Genomic DNA, 21,311 nt, shown 5'->3' on the forward strand with positions numbered 1-21,311 from the left:
TGCTTTTAATACTGATTTGTGCACAGAACTGGGATCATTTGCTTAAGCACTAAAAAGTACATGAAATATGCGTACACAACTTTCCATGCAAAAATCAAGATTTATAAAAAAATAACTTTATGGGAGAATTTGTGTGTATTTACCACAACTCTCATCCTTCCATACCCAGAATTTCAGAGTAACTGGAAATCATGACACCTTTGGTAAAGTAAGGAAACGCAGCCAAACAGCTAAATGACTACTCGCATGCATAGCAATTTATATCACTGAACCGTTGTTATATAATGTGCTTTGACATCACAAACATTAAACTCTAAAGTGATGTATGTAATATATAGAACACTTTATTTCTCTTTTAAGAGGGCTAATGCTGCATATTTGCACTGAAGAACTTACAGTATTTTGGTTTTTCGTCAGTTTATATCAGCTACCTTCATTTGTCATTTCTCAGAATTAGAAACCAAAACACATTAAAAACACAGGTGTAATTCACCTCCCTGCATATAGAAGGTTATAAATATCATTCTCTATAGCCTATTTATAGCCTAATGGTTTGGCACAGTTGAATTGTTTTGTGCTGCTTGAAGACTATGATTTGTTAAATGTGACATGAGCAGTGATTTTCAGTCATTTCAATTAACATTCTCCAGTAATGTGTTCAGCAACTGCAGTCAGCAAATCTGACACACACTATGACTGGAAGTTGGGCAAAGTGACATTGACTTAAAGTATGAAACTTTCAATACAAACAGCCAGTGATGCTCCCACTGGAAGATTAATTTGCTGTGTTGAGACACAGTGAGTCACAAATTGCAACCTCCCTTCAAAGTCTATCTGCCTGCAGATCCCTGTTGTGTAATATAACTAATATTTTTACATTCTTTGTGTAAAATTTGACATGTGTTTGCGTTAAACAGTTTTTGCTGTATAATCACTTAGATCTTAAAATATTTCACAATTGCATTTGTAGGTATTTGGCTGGCTGTAGAGTTTCTGTTAGTCCGCCTAATTAGATGTCTGGTCAAGTCAGGTTGGGGAGTATGCACTGATATAGGCAGACACACAGTCCAGTTCCACCTTCTGGAAATGACCATCTATCTGCCACAGTCGGATGGTACGTGGGCATTCCTTTGGCTTGGTCCAGCTGTTTGGGTCCTCAGCAATGAGCATCTTGAGAGCCGGATCACCCTAGGAGGAATCGCGCTACATGGCTGTAGTGCCATATTGATGCTCCCTCACAGTGCAGGTAATGTGCCTCATTCAGGACTCCATGAGCTGTTTGTTCAACACAAAGTCAAACCAGCGGTACCCAGGGATTCTCCAAAGAGAACACGGTAACAAAGGAGTTCAGTCTTCATCTCGGGTCACTGGATATAGCAAACCAGATAGCAAAGCATGCAGCACCAGGATTCTAAAGACTTGGACCTTTATCCTTTTACAGAGATATCGGGAGTAACACACACCCCTTTCCAGCGACCTCATGATCCCCCATGCTCTCCCAATCCTATTGACGTCACAGGAATAGACACCATAGACATGAATGTTGCTGCCAAGATAAGTAAACCTTTCCATGAGGTCAACATTCCCTCCGCAGACAGACACACTGCTGATGGCTGTGCCCAAAAGATCATTAAAGGCCTGCATCTTGGTTTTTATCGATTACATTCACAAGCTCAGACACTTGGACTCCTCACTCAGTCTCCCAAGAGCTCCAATCACAACCTTCATGGATTCCTCGAAGATCACAGCATTATCCACAAAGTCAAGATTACTGAATATTTCTTCACCAACAGATGCCCCACAGCGTCTGGATCCCATGACTCCGTCCAACACTCAATCCATGCATGCATTGAACAGACTAGGAGCAAGAACACACCCCCGATAAAACCCAGAATCAAATGGAAAAAATGCAGAGGTTCTGCTTCCGCTGGTGTCTCAGTTCCCGCCTGAGCATACCTAATGGGTGAGCTGAGGATGAAGAGAAGCCCTAAGGAAAATAGAAGTACCCAATTTTAACTTCCTGATTTTAACCTGTGTGCAATTTATTTACTCATCTATTTATTGCTGATTTTTACTCTCGCTTAGAAGAGCACTGGTGTTTAATGCTGGAAAATTGCACTGTACTCTTTTCACTTTGATTGAATGAAATGAAAAGCACAAGTCACTTTGCACCTACTGTTTTTGTTCTGTGTCCTCATCACCCAGTCCATCTTGGTCTATGGTTGTCAATATTCCGGGTTCAAGGAGGTAATGCCAACTGCGGGCAACCCAGGCATCACATGGTAAATACAGTATTTAATTAATTTGACACAGTTAAGACATTCCCTTCAAAACTTGGACAGGCTTGGTTAATAACCAAAAATGTTTCAATCTTATAAATGTTGAGCAATTTGCCTAGCCCACATTTCCAGTTTTTGATAGTGTTTTTGCTCTGGCAGGATATGAAATAACATTTTATATTTGATTTTGTTTTGCAGGTCTGTAAACACACTGTTCTGAAAGAAATTAAATCAATAGTTCTGGACCTAAGGTGACAGTTAAAGAAGAGTGCTGCAAAATCAAGAAATGTCAATGTGAAGAAATGCTCCCTCAATAATACTGAAAACTTATGAATAAAGCCTTTATATTTACAATATACATATATATATATTTTAGTTTAATATTTTTATAAATAGTTCATCTATTTTTATTATTTTTTTACTGTTTTGCGTTGCTAATGTGGCAGTTTGCTAATGTGATAATATTTTGCTAAGGCCATATGAATGCTAATTTTTGAGACTGATATGAACTTTAAATTTGAAGTCTACAATACAAATAGAATATCATTTTTAATTCTAAAGGTTTGCGTCCTGAAATTACTTTCATATTATTCAGCAGAACCTGCAGTTTTCCTTAACATATTAATTTACATTTCAAGTATTTATAATATTTATTAAGCTTTTAGTGCCATGAAAATGAAAATTTCCTTGTACATTTTTATTTATTATGTATAACTTGGAATTACATGTTTGCAAATAATAGTTTTTGACTTCACTAGTATTGGGTCATTCAGTCTGTGTTTTGATTTAGTAGGTATAGATCATTCAAATTGGACAGATTCATATCTTGATTGTTTCATGTTCTTGCATGATGATACCATTTTTCTTATGAACAGAGCTTATTGAATGAACATCTGTGCTTGTGTGCAGTTTTTAATGAAAGATAAAAATATGAAGCACAATACTTGATTTGAGTGTTTCCATAAATAGAACTTCTTTGTAATTTTTGGCGTTACAGATTTTTTTTTTAATTAGGAAAATGCTTTGTGTTATTCTTTGGTTTTCTGAAATGGACCATTGGATGGAAGAATATATTTTCAAACATAATGCTCTTAAATTGATTTAAACACAAATAATACAAAATAATTGTACAATTACATTTTTTATTTTTTTTTTATTTTATGAACTGAATTTATATTTGCTTAGCTAGTGTTTTCAAGCCCAAATGTTGTTGAAATAAACAAATACAAAACAGGAGCAAAAATAGGAATTTGGGCAATTTCAACTTTTAGGATGTCATTTTGTGACAAAAGGAGTGTCCAAGCAGCTTCTAACAGTACATTTTTTGTATTCTACCAAGGAAGCTTTATTTTCTGTTTTATTCTTGCAGTAACTACACATTGACCTCTTATAGTAATGCCTGCACATTTCAAGCTTTATTCAATCAATAATGCACATTTCCACATTCATTCAACTAAAGCTTTTACATAGACCTTTAGATGCAACTATTGCAATCATGCTCTAATTGTAAAAGCTGATCAGAGTTTAACCACCGAGTAAGCCATACAAGGTCATGTAAAATGCGTATTCTTGATACTTGAAACCTACATGTTTGTTTTTCATTTTGTCAACAATTTCAAATACATACAGTGAGTGTACTAACTTTACTCAGCAGTAAACCATTAGCAGTCTTCTTGAAAGCACTTTCACAGTCCATAGGAATAACAGTGAAGGGAAAGGAGAAAAGCTGAAAATGATTTAGAAACATTTGCGGTGAACAATAGAAGGACCAGCTTCATCATACTCTTGCTTGCTGATCCACATCTGCTGAAAAGTGGAGAGGGAGGCTAGAATTGAGCCTCCAATCCAGACAGAGTATTTGCGTTCCGGTGGAGCAATGATCTGGTTTAAGTAAAAAGGAGTAAACAAAGCCAATCAGCATAAAAATAATACAGTGCCATCTGGTTAATATCAGCATTTGTGAAAAAAATAGTTTTATTTATACTAAAGTATAAGATTAGATCTCAAGTCTCTTTCCAGCAGAATACTGTACTGAGACTCTTTAATAAAAGTTAGATATCTGACCCTCTGAAAAAATGTGATTCATAACCAATAGATTGCTTCCATCACTGAAGAAAGGATACATCTTTCTACTAGAAAGTGATGTTAATAAAAAAATAACATTTATTGATCTCAGTATAAAGCTTGCTTATATATAGAAGTTAACTGAAACTTGTATTATATTACCAATGTAGAATTTATCTGCTAAGTTAATGTAGGCATTGAATGAGCTAATAATATATAAACATTGTAATGGCTGTTAGCATTTTAAAAAATCTGTAAAGGTCTTTCAGTTTTTATATGTATAATTATGTTTATACCTTGATCTTCATAGTGCTGGGAGCCAGAGCAGTAATTTCCTTCTGCATGCGATCTGCAATCCCTGGATACATTGTGGTCCCTCCAGACAAGACGTTATTGGCATACAAGTCTTTACGAATGTCTATGTCACATTTCATAATACTATTGTAAGTGGTTTCATGAATTCCAGCAGATTCCATGCCTAGTGAAAAATAAAATTACTTTATTATTGATCACTGTTTTTCTTAATATATTTTGTTTTTAAACAACTTCAGAAAAGTAATATTATTGACAAATATCAATAAGCTATTAATGCATTCTGTTGCAAATTAAGTCTCTACTATTCATTATGTGTGTGCCACTGAGTTTGAAGGAAGTTCTAAAATCAGCAAATGGAAAGGTAAACAATGCTTTTCTTTTCCATTGGATGTCAGTGTAGGACCATGTAATAAAGTCTGATCTACCAGTAGTAAGAGAAATGTAGATCTTATATCTTTCGTTAACTTTTCCATTTTATGTGTCATTTTTTCCTGATAATTGTATGTATTTTTCACTCGGAAATGGTGTGATACTTACTGTTTGCATTCAGATTTGTTGTAATAAATAATCTAGTATCATACCAATGAAAGAAGGTTGGAAGAGTGTTTCAGGACAACGGAAACGCTCATTGCCAATCGTGATGACCTGTCCATCAGGCAGCTCATAGCTCTTCTCTAATGAGGATGAAGTGGCAGCAGTAGCCATTTCATTTTCAAAGTCCAGGGCTACATAGCAGAGTTTTTCTTTGATGTCGCGAACAATTTCACGTTCGGCTATGGACAAAAAAGAAACATACATATAGTTGTCAATCATGTTCATTAGATTAGAAATTTTAAACATCTTGTAATAATCTTGGCCAGAAAGCACAGGGTCACATTTGACTTGAATTTAGTATTCCCTGTCTACCTACCAGTAGTTACAAAAGAATAGCCGCGTTCAGTTAGAATCTTCATGAGGTAGTCAGTGAGATCACGTCCAGCAAGATCAAGGCGCATGATGGCGTGTGGCAGAGCATATCCTTCATAGATTGGAACATTGTGGGTGACACCATCACCGGAGTCCAGCACAATACCTATGAAAACAATATGTTGAAAGATCTTTTGTAAGTACAGATTTACTTACACAATGTTGTTGGTGTGCCAAAAAGTTTTCTGCCCCCCCCCCCCAACTCAAATTTCAACAGTATAACTGGCTGACTAACTGTGTAAGATTACAGTACTTAATCTTACACAAAAGTACTACTTTTCTTTGTTAGAAGTTGTTCATTAATTATCTGAAGTTATTTCACTGAAATTTGTCATATTACTGCATGATGCATTATCCTTAGAATTTTAAATTTATTAAAAAAATAAAACATGGAAGCTGTTCAGAAACCAAACTGTAACAATTGTTTAAGAAGTGTATGTCTCACCTGTTGTACGGCCAGAAGCATAGAGGGATAACACAGCTTGGATCGCTACATACATTGCTGGTACATTAAATGTCTCAAACATAATCTGAGGAAGAGAGTATTTGTCTGTTAACCAACATATTGTCAGCATGTAAACCATTATGGTCCATTTGATATCAGACCAGGGTCTTAAAAACACATCTTTAGTTATATGATCTTTTGAAGAAAGCTGAAGTAAAAAAATATATAGAACAGTACAATTGTTACAATTACAGCCAAATACTGAAGTTTTCAACATGTTTTCTGCTAATTTTAAATAAATAATTGGCTAATATCAAATTCACAAGCTACAAGGTTATGCTTTAAAGACTTTATAATTAGTAGACAGAATGGTGTGATAATTATTATTTTTTAATATTCATGAGATGTTTGTTACTTAAATTGTCGATTCTAACTAGGCCTGGTACAAGTTTTGTGCGATTGTCCCCTGCATTGAACTGGCAACCCATTCAGTGTTGTTTTTTGCCAGAATAGGCTGTGGCTTCCATGATTCTAAGATGGATTAAGCAGTCTTGGTGATGGATAAACAGATTGGACGAGTTCCACTTCCAGGATTTAATTTGTCTGCAACAGTACAGTACTTGTCTGAATAAACACATTAATGTTTAAAGTGTACAGTACACTTTGCTGCATTTTAATGACATCTGCTATAAAAGTAACAGTATGTGTACAGCCATAATCTACTATTTGTGATCCTATAGTTAACAGATGTGACTGCCTGGGGTTCATTTCAAAGACTCTCATAATCCAAGTCTGATCTTTTTGTATAATCAATAAAAAAGTAATGTCAAATGTGTTGAGAAGCAGGGTGACACAGCGTGCTCCTACTTCACAACGGTTGGACTGCATTTCGAGTCCTGTCTAAGTTTAGCATATTTTCACAACATTTGAGAGCACTTCTTGTGGCATATTTAAGCAAGCATGGTGATTTCTCATACTGTATCTCAGATTTGCTTATTGCTTTGCATCCAATACTACTTGTACGGTTTTATGTGCAAGAAAAGCCAAGTTCTCCGCTCTATTATGCAGACTGGCGGCACCCAGCGTCAAAGCAGTGCTACTGTTCCTGTGTGGTTTCCCTTTCCTTTTTAAATCCACATCCCTGACGCGGCTTTATAAATACACTGAAATTAACCGCATGTTGTTAATTAGTTTAAGGCATCTGATTGTAATTAACCTGTAACAATATAATGGTCAAACTATTCTAAATATCATAGCTTCTTTAGTGTTGTTACTCTCACTGCACCTTCTTCTTCTACTTTCAGCTGCACCTGTTAGGGTTTGCCACAGCGGATCATCTTTTTCCATATTACTCACTGCACCACTCAGAGTATTTATATCACTGTATCTGAGTGGGGAATCACAGATATACAGCAGCTGATCGGAAAGAGAATTATCGGTATAAAACATCAAGCACACACTGCCTCAGCCATGCTGTCTATTGAACTGCTCTCATACGGCAAACGCTTCAGAGCCTTTGCTCACGGTTCAGAAACAGTTTCATCCCACAAACTATAAACGCACTCAATCAGTCCATCAAGTGCTCCTTGTAGAACTGTTTGTACTTATAAGTACAATTACCTAACTGTAAACTTGCACTACAGTTATAATATTGCACAACCTGAGCCACTTTATAAAGCACGTATTTACATATGATGATGATATCATTTTTAAAATGAAACGCAGCAAAATATGTTTATTATATTATACAGATAAAACTAACTCAATTTAAATAATCTATATTGTTAATAAATAAACATGTGAGGACACGGTGTCGCAGCACTAGCAAGGAGCTGACGCTCCATTCATGGATTGTTCCTGCCTCGTGCTGTGTTCTTGCTGGAACTTGCGCAACACTGGATGGATAGAATATCTTAACATGTACTATGAAGATATTTCAATGTTCCTTAAAAGTTTTGAAGAATCGGCAATCTAAGCTTACAGATGGCTTAACGTCTATTACAGAGCTGATTGTGTGGCGATTGGGTATTTGGAGAAGGAAAAGTAAGGACAGGAATTAGGGGTTAGTACGTTTGAAAGACAGTACTGCTGCAATAAATTATTTCATCGAAGGTCGCACACAGCGCAGCAAGCATCTTGTGTGAGGCATGTACAATCTCTGTGCCACCGTGTTCCCATGCTTTAACTCCTATCACCATGAAAATGATATCAAGTATACATCTCAGTATTTTAATTATTCAGAGAGCTATAATATCACGAATGTAATGGATTCTGGTCCTGTCGGAGGAAGAGAAAGCCGGTTTAAGAAGCACGTAGTGAGTCACACACATAAAGCACATAGAAGATCAAATACAAAACAAAGCATTTGACATGCTACTTTAGTTACGATGGGATTTGAGAAACTAGTAAATTAAACGATTTTAAGATGAAGTTCATGATGTTCTACTTTAATGACAAACTAAACTACATGATTTAAGTGGAAATTTTGAGATAAAAGTTGATATTTCAAGCTTTTTTTCCAACTGTGTGCCTATTTTTTTTTCCTCTGTACCCTAATAAGCATTCATATGACACTCAGATGGTGGGCTACGACTCGCCTTTTCGTGGCGACTTTGATATCTGACAGCTTCTATTTTATTTCGGGCTCTGTGCGACTTTGTGAACTTGAGCTTTCGAGTTTCTCTGACACTCTATATCACTCGATCAACTTCCTTTTGTTGTTTATATCACTGCTTATACCAACAAATAGTATGTTTTTCCTTGCCTCCACTTGGTATTCGCTGAAATTCTTCTATTTCCCCTTGTGCTTTTGCCATTGTCTTTTCACAGAATGCTGAGCTTAAGGGTTGTGTATATTGATTTGCATATTCAAAGAGGCGTAATTCTGGGAGGAGACAGGGCGGGACAGCAGGCACGTGCGTTACTTTTCACACTGACCGAGATTTATGTAGCAGAAGAACGTGGAAGTTGGCGTTCGCACAGATTTATGCATCTGGATTTTTTTGTGCTTAAGCACATTTCCGCTTTTGTCTGTACACCATGTTATAGTGTGAATTCTTCTCATGGTGTTATACATGAGGCCCCTGATTATGGATAGTAATGCATGAAAATAGATGGATAAGATTAACCAGAAACATGAAACCAAGAAAACTGAAGGCAAGTTCTAAAACACATTGAGTAAAACGAAAACCTGCAGACTGTGTCATTCCAACAGGACCATATCTGCTATTCCAGATAAACTGAAGTGTCACAGTGATCCTACTGCCCTCAGATGAAATAAAGTCTTGTCTGGTATACTTCACTGCATCTGTGCTCTTAATCATTGCATATTCCTTAATAAAATGCTAGTTAGAGTTTATTACATTGTTGATAAAGATGATTTTAATGTAGGAGTGATGACTTTCTTTTGGAATTGTAAAGATGACCAACATAATTAAATACAGTTTGCTTAAAGGTGCACCTGAACTATCAATAAACTGACCCTGGTTAGGCAGCACTTGTAGGAACTATCATAATGCTGTGCAAATTCTGTGCAATCATCTTTGAGAAAATGTTTTACACAGGCATGTAGGCAGGTGAGATGGTGCTGTGAGGTCTTCTGCTGTTCTTTTGCAGACTGAATATTCCTTATCTCGTATAGTATTTCACATTTAATAATAATAATAATAATAATACATTTTATTTATGAAGGCGCCTTTCAGAGAACTCAAGGACACCGAACAAACAAACAATAAATAAATAAACAAATAAAAGACACAATTATAAACAACTTAAAAGATCAGAAAATCTAAAAATTAAAACCAAACAAAACCACTGTAATCAGAATGAAAAAGAATAAACCATTTTAAACAGATGCGTTTTAAGTTTGCATTTGAAAAATGAATATGATTTGATGTTTCGGAGCTCCGCAGGTAATGAATTATTAATTAATAATTATTAATGTGTATTTGAAAACTATACTTAGCCTTCTAAGAAATGTTTTAATGTTCTTTTCAAACAAATGCAAATTCTTTTTGACTGGATGGCATCTTAAAAGGGCAGCTCTTCCACAGTGAAAAAATATAAATATGTGGCCATAAAATACTTTCCACCCTTTTTTGGCCATTAAGAGGGCTCCCTTACCTGGGTCATCTTCTCTCGGTTTGCCTTGGGGTTCAGGGGAGCCTCGGTCAGCAGTGTGGGGTGCTCTTCAGGGGCAACACGAAGCTCGTTGTAGAAGGTGTGATGCCAAATCTAAGGATTTAAGCAGAATTAGTGCACTTTTTAAAGCTTAAATGTAGTAATTCAAAGACCAAATGATCATGGTCACTTCTCATAAAGTTGGATGCCTGATAGGTGTGTGCTCAAATTTATAACTATGTTTAGCATTAAAATTCACATATGTATGTGTGTGTGTGTGTATCTCTCTCTATACATACTGTATACATACATGTATGTATATGTATGTATAATATATAATATGTTAAAAGGTAAACCTCAGTCCCGAAATTTTCAGTATTATCCTCTCCATATCTTTAAGATATATGGGAAAAGTAAATTGTTGACCTAATTTGACCTGGCATCAGTGAGTGGGAGTGTATGTGTGACTGGTGCCTTGTTCAAGGCTACTTGTTTGTTGTCAAGGTTTTCTAGAATAAGCTTTGCCCCACACTGAAATGGATTATGCAGGTTTAGTTAGGGGTAAATGAATATCATTTTGGCAACTGTCTGGCTATTAGAGGCAGAAAGGACACAACATGGGCACAAGACAGAGAATATAACATAGGATACAGTGTAGTAATTGGAGTAAATGCACAACAAATAATATATGTTGAATGAGAAGCAGGACTGGTAAGTGAAAAACTTCAAAGGATGTCATTGAAACAAATATTTGTAGGAAACGGAAGGTCAAATTGGATGCCACTAGGAAATCAGATAGATTCCTTCAGTGTATTTGATTATAGCATAGGAGCTAATAACTGGTTGCACATAGGATTCTGTTGTCTGTAACCCAAATGTTTGAGGGCACCTGTGCCTTTAAGAAATTCTGTTTGTTTAATTGCATGTATGTGTCACCTGTTTTTATTCTTCCCTCAATAAAGGTTGCTCATAGCTGTCACTATGTTACATTTTGTCCCACACAAATGTAAGTTGTTTCTCTGTGCAGTGACATCTCTATAATGGTACAGTAAGAAGTTTTACAAGTGATTCATGACACATTAACAGAAAGAATATATAGTGAATTAATTGGAGGGTTCTGCTGCCTCTCCCTATTATTTCACTTTAGCTTCCCATTTCTCTTCCCTCTGATGCCTACTCTTACCTTCTCCATGTCATCCCAGTTGGTGATAATGCCATGTTCAATAGGGTATTTCAGAGTCAGAATGCCTCTTTTGCTCTGAGCCTCGTCACCAACGTAGCTGTCTTTCTGACCCATCCCCACCATCACGCCCTAAAATGCAGCAAAAACAATTTGTAAAGTAGGTAGCAGCTGAAAACCTCAGCAAAATAAAGTAGACACCATACATTTTTATCTTGATCTGTGGTAGTTGATTAAATACAATTTGTTCAGATTCATATTATGGAGTTTACCTGGTGTCTGGGACGACCTACAATGGAGGGAAATACAGCTCTGGGGGCATCATCCCCGGCAAAGCCTGCCTTACAGAGGCCAGAGCCATTGTCACACACCAGGGCAGTAGTCTCTTCTTCGTCACACATTTTCAATTATCTTTTCTCCAGACAGTCAGGATTCGACCTCTAGAAGAGGAATGAACAGAACTGAGAGTTTTGAGCAGCAGTACAAATTAACGCCCACCATTAAAACATGTTTATAACATTACAGGTCTAAATGTCTGCATCAGCAATGTTTTATCAAACTTATACTATCTATCTATCTATCTATCTATCTATCTATCTATCTATCTATCTATCTATCTATCTATCTATCTATCTATCAATTATATTGCTCCTTTTCAGTCTATGCAAGTATCTGTTGTATATAGTGCCTTTTTATCTACATATCATAAAAGGTTCCTTTCTATTTCTCTGTATTTTTCACATCTTTTGATCTATACGTACTGACATGGTTAATGTATAATTGCCATTCTACTGTTCTCCAAATCCTGCACATCACCAAGATGTCACATTTAGGATGTTTATTTCTCTTTCAGTGTCTACAAATGGAATAGCAGATTATAACGTTGTATTATACACACCCGTATGTGAGGTGTGTTAGAAGTCCATAAATGTCTGCAGGAACTTCCTCCGAGTTCACAGGTTATAAAGGCTGAAGGATTTGATTTTACAAATTAATCTCTTTCACGTTTTGCTTATTTTATGTTCCAGTTTAAAAAGCAAGTAGCATGATGGTGTCTTTCATGAGATTATTATCTGTTATACTATAGTTGTGTAATTGCATAGTCTATGTATCTTTTTCAAAAAAATGTAAAATAAACCAAGTAAAGATTATTATCTTCAGTTTTATTGTGTATATCCTATTTCTTTTCTTAAAAAAAAAAAAAAGCTTGCAGTATTTGGAGTGTGTGGGAATGTTATAACAAATATAAATTTGCAATTATATCCAATAATCGGTTAAAAAAGCACTTAACAAGTGTAATCTGACTGCATTGTGGAAGTTAGCTAAACATCAATATACTTAGAATATGTTGATGTAATTACTTTTAAGTGAACTTCCTTATAAATTGTTATGTAATTAAATGCTACAAATTATGCACTAGTGGAATGATTGTTTATTATTTTTGCAATTTAATGAAAATTACTTTGTAAGACAGACCATATTGATAAAATTGAATGAAATTCTATGATTTTGCAATATAACACTACCAAAAATAAATCATTGGGTTATAAAGTGCCATCGAGTCAAAAAGTAAATTATTAAATGGTATGTTTTTTTTTCTTGTTGCTTTTATTTACTCTTTACTATTTCATGCAGTGTATATTTTTGATTGTGCCATTTTTTATAAGCCATTGTTACTTATTTATTACTTACTATTTAGATTATTTATCCAAACTAAACTGCACTCTGTTGAGATGTCATTAGTTAAATGTCATTTCTTTTTCCAGTCAGCAGACAGGCAGGTGAAGTGGCGTCTCATAGTCACACGGTGTCATTTGAACCCATATCCTCAGGATCTGAAGCCCAACGCTTTAACCACTGCCCACACTGCCTGCTGCTTTCATGATAAGTCCTCTATCAAATGGCATCCCGGCCAGGTTTGGTTTCTACCTTGTGTTTGTTGTTGCCAGAATGGACTATGGTGTCTCACAGTCCTGTAGTGAATGAATGATATTTAGCAAAAAGGATCGGTTGATGAAAAGTGCTGTATGAATTAAAGACTGATAGACTTGTATCAGTGTGAGTACTGAAAGATTAAAATTGCATCATAATTGAATTTTCATTTTCAAATCATACTGAAGTAAAAGCAACTTTCATTTGATGATGAACTTAAGTCGTCCTCAGAAAGCCCCCCCAGGCCTTTGATTGCATCACCATCCCTTAATGAATGGCATGCTTGATGAGACAAATTACCTAATTAGGAAATGGTTTGGGAAATTCTGTTCTTGTAGCAACGTGACTTTTCTTGGGTCCTTGTTGGTCCTCCTTGGTCCTCACTCAGAGAACCAAAAAAAAAAAAAAAAAGTTGAACGCCAGCAGAACTCGGTGCTCATGAAGGATTCCAAAAGAGAACCATATTTAGTAATAAACTGCAAAACTCTGTGGAATCCCAGTTTACAAAGCAGCGAGGCTCAGCCAGGGCAGACTCAGAACTGGGACCGAGCCAGAATGTAAATTACAGCATTCATCCTGGTGAAGTCTGTGAAGGGCCGCTGAGCTTGAAATGTGTTTTCTTTTTTCAAGGCCGAACTTCACTAATAGTCTTCAAAGCAGAGAGAAATTTCCACATTAATATCCCGTGAAGAAGACACTGCCACCATTAATGGAATAAAATAAATGCCAACTTGAACCAAGCAGAGTACCATAAAAAGAAATGGCATTATTTAAAAAACAAAGCAGTGCATACAGCATCTAAAGCATTGAAATATGTTTCTAGTATTTAGTAAATTAGCATCTTACAAAATTCTAATTATACCAGCTTTCCAGTTCAGATTGATATCAATCATTCACTCATGCCTCGGCTAAGCAGCAAGCATATTAGTTAAAGAAAATGTTCTGAGATGCTAAGTCAAGCTCATTAGCAGCATTTTAAGCAAACCTTGCAGAAGGCCACAGGGAGCCATCCTGACAAATTATTATTAGAATTGCACAGACCTTAAAAATAGCTAGAATTACCCAAAGGGGATAAATCCCCTCCACACACAGTTTATAATGATAATAATAATAAAGCATGCAGTTACAAATTTTACTGAGTCTCTGTCCAGCAATTCAACCTGACTTGCCACATTTTAGCCGATCTTAACAGCTGTCAAGTTGCCATTGTGACTTACCCAGACAGGGCTAGGCCGGGGTTTGCTGCTCTGGGATGGTGTACAGTACGATTACTAAAACTATGGCTATATAGCTCCCTAACTTACTATTCCCCCCACCCCTTTCCCAAAGATGGAGCTCAGAAAAAAAGAGAACATTCCTGCCCTCCTTCTGACAGAACCATATAGGGGAACTGAGCAGAAAGGCTCCAGTTTGGGTGGTCAAGTGAGACCTGAGCCCCGTCCACTGCATTCCGGAGTGATGCTTATGTGAGAGGAGGAGATTTTACTATTCTGGAACATAAACACAGAGGATCCCGAGGACAGCTGCTAAAACCTCATTGACAGATAGCATTTGGCAAAACAGGACGCATTCCACATAACAAGCTGCAGGCCCCCACTACAGTTGTAAAGACGCCATATGTCTGCTGAGTGAAAGAATGATGTGCTTTGGACAAACTGCTGCAGGGAGCACACAGACAGTGAGTCAAATAGTTCCCTGAAAATGTCACATCACCTGCTTGTGGCAGGAAGTGCATGACAGGCTCTGCAGTGAAAAGGACTGGCTGATTTATCAAGCTTATTCTCCTGTCGTTTCACTTTCTGAGTGGTTACTAATGCATGTGTTTTATTGTATTAGTAGAATTTAAAAGCTGTGGCAATGCTTTGAAACTGAAATTTAATTCCTTTTATGTTTAAATGACTTTATTCTAGTTTTTGGCACATCCAGTACTGTAATTGTATTGTAATATTGTGATGAAGATTGCCATTAAAGCTTTCACTAAAGTAAAAATTGGTTATTTGACAGAGTGATGCTACAGCTCACTTTTCAAGATTTTTACACAAATGTTCAGCTTGCAGTGTCGAGATGATGTAGAGTGTTCTGCTGAAGTATTTACTTTACATTTGGTCTAACTAATCAAGTGTGACTCCATTGTTGCTTCTTGTAAAGAATACTGGTTTGTTCTTGATGCCCCTTTAATACTGAGAACCCTTTGGCAGAGACCAAAATTGGTTTTATATACAACCTGAATTCCAATCCTTGCAAGTAAACTATCTGTCTGGAACTGTACTGTGCGCCTTGTGTCTGTATAAGATAGTTTTTCTGCAGTTCTTCTGGATTTACGCCCACACACCAAAGACATGCAGATTTAGTTAACTGGCTACATTAGCTGGGACAAAAGGAGTATTTGAGTGTGAATGTGCCCTGTGAAGGACTGGCACTCTGGGCAGGGTTAGTTCTTGTCATGTATTTGATGCTGGCAGAATGGGCTCCAATTGCCTACCACCCTAAATACATGGATGGATGGGTAAATATACAGCGAATTCAGAAAGTGTTCAATCAACTTATAGCCAAGTCTCAGGGATGATGAAAGCAAACAGGATACACCTGACCACAATATGAAGTTCTGCAGCAAAGGATGTGATTTTTAATAAATTTGCAAATTTTTCTGAAAACACATTTTCAGTTTGTCATTATGGGTTATTGGGTCTAGACTGATGGGTAAAATGGCAAGTTGATCACATTAAAATTAAATCTACATCACAATGAAATGTGCAGAAAGTAAAGGGGTCTGAATACTTCTGAATCTACTGTACATAAAGTACACACACAGCATATAATGGACATTAATAATTTACTGAAGCTATTGAAATGTCAATTTTTTATGATGTTTGAAATGAAGACATCTCAAGATGATTCCTATTTCTACCTTTAACAAATTCTACTAAGTAATTCATACTTCATTAAAAAGTGTGTGCAGCCATAACACTTTTACACTTTCTTTGCTCAGTACATTTTGAAAGTGCTTCCTATTGAAGGGCACATGCAAATATTGATATTATCATTGTGTTTTGATTGGCTGAGGCAGTAAGAATTATAAAAGCTCTATAAGAACTGCTCTGTTCTATATTTGTTCATGACTGACGTTCTAGATTTATTTTTATCCATCATCTGTCCGTCCATTTTCTCATCATGTTTTTCTTTTTTCAGTATAGGGTGTTGAAGAACTGTAGCCTTTCCAGAAAGTAACCAGCTCTTGGTTCAATATCAATGGTCAACTGAACAACGTGTCATTTATGTACAGTGGCAGGGGGCAAAGTCCCTGAAGGAACCCCACATGAGCATAGGGACAGCACAGTCAACATCACAAAAGATGCACCATAGCCACAAATAAGGCAAATTTTAAGGTAGAAATACTGTGTTCTGTGCCACCATGCTGCCATTATTAGTATTAAATGGGTGTATGTGTGGGTGAAAGCCTAGCCTTTATTTAACTGCATTTTGTGAATTTACTTGGTATATGAAAAAATTCTAAGAGTGTTATTTATAACCAATTTAATGGGAGGCGACATTGGATTGATGTCCTGGCCAAGATGGATGGCATTCGCTTTCCCAGACGTGACTGTAAAATGGATAGACACGGGGAGACTGCCTTTCAGGCCTGCATACTTCCCTACACCCTGGTGCCACTCACGGGACCCAACAGAGCTGCCCAATGGGCCTGTAGTTCCCACTGTGCCATGATGGAGTGTGTATTGGCCGCACAGGAATGCCACCCACTTAGCATACTGGGGAAGCATATGGTCCTAGAAAGTTGTCTGTCACCTTCTATCCATTTTATAGTTGCGACCAAGAAAGGGAACAGCATCTGTTTTGGCCGAGACATCAATACAGTGTCGCTTCTCATTACATCAACAATATTTATTTATATAGTGCATTTTCATACAAAATGTAGTTCATAATGCTTTACAATTAGTAAAAGAAAAAGTTGTAAGATAAGTAAATAGAAGAATCCCTAGGTGTGTTAGTATCTAAGGTTAAAATGTTAAATGTTAATGTCTGATTTTAACAATACATAGATTCAGTATGCTACAGACAAATGTCCAACAAGAAGTCCAGCTGGCATGGATACTGCAGGAAGTGACCCTCTAAGACTGGGGTGGGCAGTGTCAGTCCTGGTAGGCTGCAGTTGCTTAATTAGAAACCAATTCTCTGACCTTATTTAATTTTGTGGCTTGTTAATCTGCAATGTTAGGTTCTTCTATTGTAATTTTTTTCCCCCCTTATCAAGCATATCATCCAAATGATTTGAAACCTACAACTGATCATTTTCAGTCTGTCACATTTTTCTCTTAAGTGTTTTACTAAACCAAATAGTGCATGATGAATCCACACAAGAGTGAATGGAAACAAGTTAGATGGAGAACTGATGGCTCCTTTATCATGTGCATCTTATTGCTAATAAGGAGCCATTAAAAACAGTGAATTGCAGCGGTTTAAGACCCATTAAGGGTGGGGAACCTAAACAAGTGAGACCACAAAAATGAAGTATCAAAGTGTCACTTGAGGAATAAGTGCTTCATCAGTAATAATTGACTTCTTATTAAGAAACTGGGTTTGAACAAAAACTGGCAGCCACTGCAGCCCTTCAGGACTGACCCTGCCCACCCCTGCTCCATTTAAATTTGATAAAGCATTTCAATGTTTTCTAAGTAGAATGGAAAGTCCTTGAAGGTTTGATGGTGTGGCTATCATCATCACAACAGCATCATTCTTTAGCCTTCAACATCAAAGAAAGCTGCTGAGTATTCTGGTCAGCTGGCAGTGGCGCAGAGTACCAACACAGGATACCAAAAAGAGAAAACAAGGGCAAAAGGAATAACTGGAAAAAATGTGTGTAACTGTTTAGGCCTGTTGTGTTTTATGAATATATGAAAATACTTGCTACTAGTAACAAATGCACTGCTAAAAATGTGTGACTATGTAGTATTAGTTTTAATCCTTTACAACACAAGTACCATAAATATGTTATAAAAAGACAACATTTTAAACATTGTGTCTTAAGCAGTTTTTTGAAATGTTCATTCATTCTAGCTTCCTTTAGCAAGCGGTTTCAGATTTTAGGTGCGTAAAAGCAAAAGGCCACCTATCTGGATATTTGACCAAGCCAGCATCTGAAGCTCTGAGTGGGAACAGGTGTCCCAAAATATAATCATAAACTGTTTTAACTCTCAAAAGAAGAGCTTGGCCTGTGGAGCAGGATTAACTTGTAAAAGTGCAATGAGGCAGCTGTTTCTAAATGTGATTAATTATTTTCATGAATAAAATGGCCACAATTTATCTCACAAGCGGAAGCTTTGGTGTTGGGTTAGAAATGTATTCCTCTCTGCACAAACAGAACCTGCTTTTAGACACTAAATTAGCTGGTCTGTGGATCTTCAGATATGGAAATATTCCTGAAAGATAAGCAGGATGAGGGCACACCACTGACCTTTAAGTTAACGCAGTAGAGACAGGTGCAGTGAAACAGCTGGGCAAACGTTTGCTGAAGGGACTGGGTGATGAGTTGAGATATAGTCCATGGCAAGTAAAGATAAAAGAAAAAAAAATACCTGAATAAACACTGTCACTAAGGTTGAAGAAAATCCAGAGACACAATGTGTCTTGAATGACATTTTGTTAACAGATTATAAACACAACATTCTTAAACCTAGGGTCACTTGCAGTGTCAGGCACTAGGCAGGAACTAACCCTGGAAAAGGCCTCATTCCACCACAGAACCTTGTGTACACACCCATATTGTACGAGACCAATGTTAAGTCCCCCCACGCCTTTGGGGGTTCTGAGATTAAAAACAGGGTACCTGAAGAAAACCCATGTAGACAGTGGAAGAACATACAAACTTGCATTTGAAGTATTTGGGCAGCACAGTGCTTAACTGCTGTGTCACAGATCAACAGTTATGGATTTAAATATCCACCCAGGCATTGGCTGTGCAGTATTTCCATTTTCTCCCTTTGTCTTCCAGGGTGTTCCTCAAACTTCTTAAAGACATATGTGCTGGGCTAATTGATAGATCCAAAATGGCACATTGTGCATGTGAGTGTGCCTTGCTATGGACTGGCACCCCATTTAGGGTTTGGACACCCTAAGCTGCTGGACAGATACCAGCTCCAGGTGACCCTGAATTAGATAGGCAGGTTAGAAAATGGATTGATTGATAAAAGGATGATTACACACATTGAAAAATTACTACATTATTATTTTTTGCCTTCTTTGAAGGAATTTAGAACAAATACTGTAAATATTTTGTATTATAAACTAGGGGGCTTTGCCCCCTGCTCGCCAACCCCCGTGCCTGCGCTACATGCTAGCCTCTTTGTAGTTCTGTCACTCGCATATGGGGATGCGGTTGTACAATTTTAACAGATTTTTATTTTAATGGGAATTGTTACATATGCATAATAGAACTATTTTACATTACAGCGAGTAATTCACCATATTACAAAGAGTAAAACATAATAATTTGAAAGTAAATTATGTTTCATGTTGCATTAGAGTTATTCATTGCATAATACGATTTCGTTCTGTTTGGCTTTGAAATTAACATGCAAATTCTTTTTAAACTTACACTTTTACTGTAAAACTTCAGTAAAAACAATTTTTTGAAGTTTGATTCTGTCTTTGGACTTTCATCATGACAACACAACGTATAACTGCTCATGATTGAATTTCGTTTCTTTCTATTAAATAAAACGACTCTTTCGAATGTTTGGCTCTGAGATTTGTTAATTGTCATAGCAAAAGCTATTCTAACAGGAAACTGTTAACGTTTTAATACGAATGGCATATCAGGATCTCCTTTGTTGTGTGTTATTGTTTTATTTATGTTCATTTATTTTATTTCTATTTATGTTAATTGTATGTTTTTCCTTCTTTTATTGTAAAGCACTTTGGCTACAGCATTCCTATGTTGTTTTAAATGTGCTATATAAATAAATTAATATTGACATTGACATTAATGTTATCCGCGGAAGATGTACTACATTACCTTTCTTGGATACATCCTTCTTTCTACAGTAGTTCATGCAGTGGAAGACCGGATGGTGTTAACGGTTATAGACATTCTACGGAATATTGTAAGTTGATGTTTTCATCTTCCGCACAATCACCACCAAGTGTTTCAGCATAGCCCATTAATACGCATTTAACCAATTTGCCATGTAACCGATTGTCACTTTTGGTGCTAATTCATTTGACTTCATCGTTTCTCTGTGCTAGGATTGCCCATGTACTCATTTTTTCTGTTGATAACCCTTCATGATGAAATTCTTCAATAAGATTTAGACATAATACGTCTTCTTTAATTGGGAACTTAAAGTGAGGAAAACGTTAGTTTCTTCTCTCTCAGCTCTTATAAATTTTATCTGTCAAAAGCATTCACATGAATGAGAGGTGAGATTACCGTGTGCATGGTTAAAAATGGTTGAGAGGAGGGCGTGACTTGAAAAAAAATCACATGGCCTAAGTCTCGTCTCGCGGGACTTGAAAAAGTCTTCCAAAAAGTCTTGTCTTGTCGCAGGATTTCTTTATATAATATAGAGACATTTTCATTTCATTGTTGAATTCAATCACACTATTAAGAAATGTAGTAAATATTTAACAAGTGCTCTTGAACATCTTCAATTATCTCTACAGTAATCCCTCGCTATACCGCGCTTCGCCTTTCGCGGCTCACTCCATCGCGGATTTTATATGTAAGCATATTTAAATATATATCGCGGATTTTTTGCTGGTTCGCGGATTTCTGCGGACAATGGGTCTTTTAATTTCTGGTACATACTTCCTCAGTTGGTTTGCCCAGTTGATTTCATACAAGGGACGCTATTGGCAGATGGCTGAGAAGCTACCCAACTTACTTTTCTCTCTCTCTTGCGCTGACTTTCTCTGATCCTGACGTAGGGGGATTGAGCAGGGGGGCTGTTTGCACACCTAGACGATACGGACGCTCGTCTAAAAATGCTGAAAGATT

The 21,311-nt window shown here is 36.7% G+C and overlaps 2 protein-coding genes across 3 annotated transcripts in view; one reads left to right on the top strand and one right to left on the bottom strand.

Moving 5' to 3' along the window:
- stambpl1 (STAM binding protein-like 1) overlaps positions 1 to 3,522 on the top strand; it is a 47,337-nt gene extending 43,815 nt beyond the window's left edge. For both annotated transcript variants that reach the window (XM_028795438.2, XM_028795436.2), the window contains exon 11: positions 2,478 to 3,522. In XM_028795438.2, the coding sequence (XP_028651271.1) occupies positions 2,478 to 2,534 (57 nt within the window). In that variant the 3' untranslated portion in view covers positions 2,535 to 3,522. The remainder of the gene's footprint in view (positions 1 to 2,477) is intronic.
- A 150-nt stretch (positions 3,523 to 3,672) lies between these two features.
- Positions 3,673 to 14,628, bottom strand: acta2 (actin alpha 2, smooth muscle). The gene is made up of 9 exons (XM_028795441.2): positions 14,518 to 14,628; positions 11,641 to 11,808; positions 11,372 to 11,500; positions 10,192 to 10,302; positions 6,070 to 6,154; positions 5,569 to 5,730; positions 5,240 to 5,431; positions 4,640 to 4,821; positions 3,673 to 4,160 (listed from the first exon to the last, which is right to left on the bottom strand). The coding sequence occupies exons 2-9, from the start codon at positions 11,767 to 11,769 to the stop codon at positions 4,017 to 4,019; spliced, it is 1,134 nt and encodes a 377-aa protein (XP_028651274.1). The 5' UTR covers positions 11,770 to 11,808; positions 14,518 to 14,628; the 3' UTR covers positions 3,673 to 4,016.
- Between the last annotated feature and the right edge of the window lie 6,683 nt (positions 14,629 to 21,311).

Source organism: Erpetoichthys calabaricus, chromosome 2, assembly GCF_900747795.2.
Source record: "Erpetoichthys calabaricus chromosome 2, fErpCal1.3, whole genome shotgun sequence".
NCBI classification, from domain to species: Eukaryota; Metazoa; Chordata; class Cladistia; order Polypteriformes; family Polypteridae; genus Erpetoichthys; species Erpetoichthys calabaricus.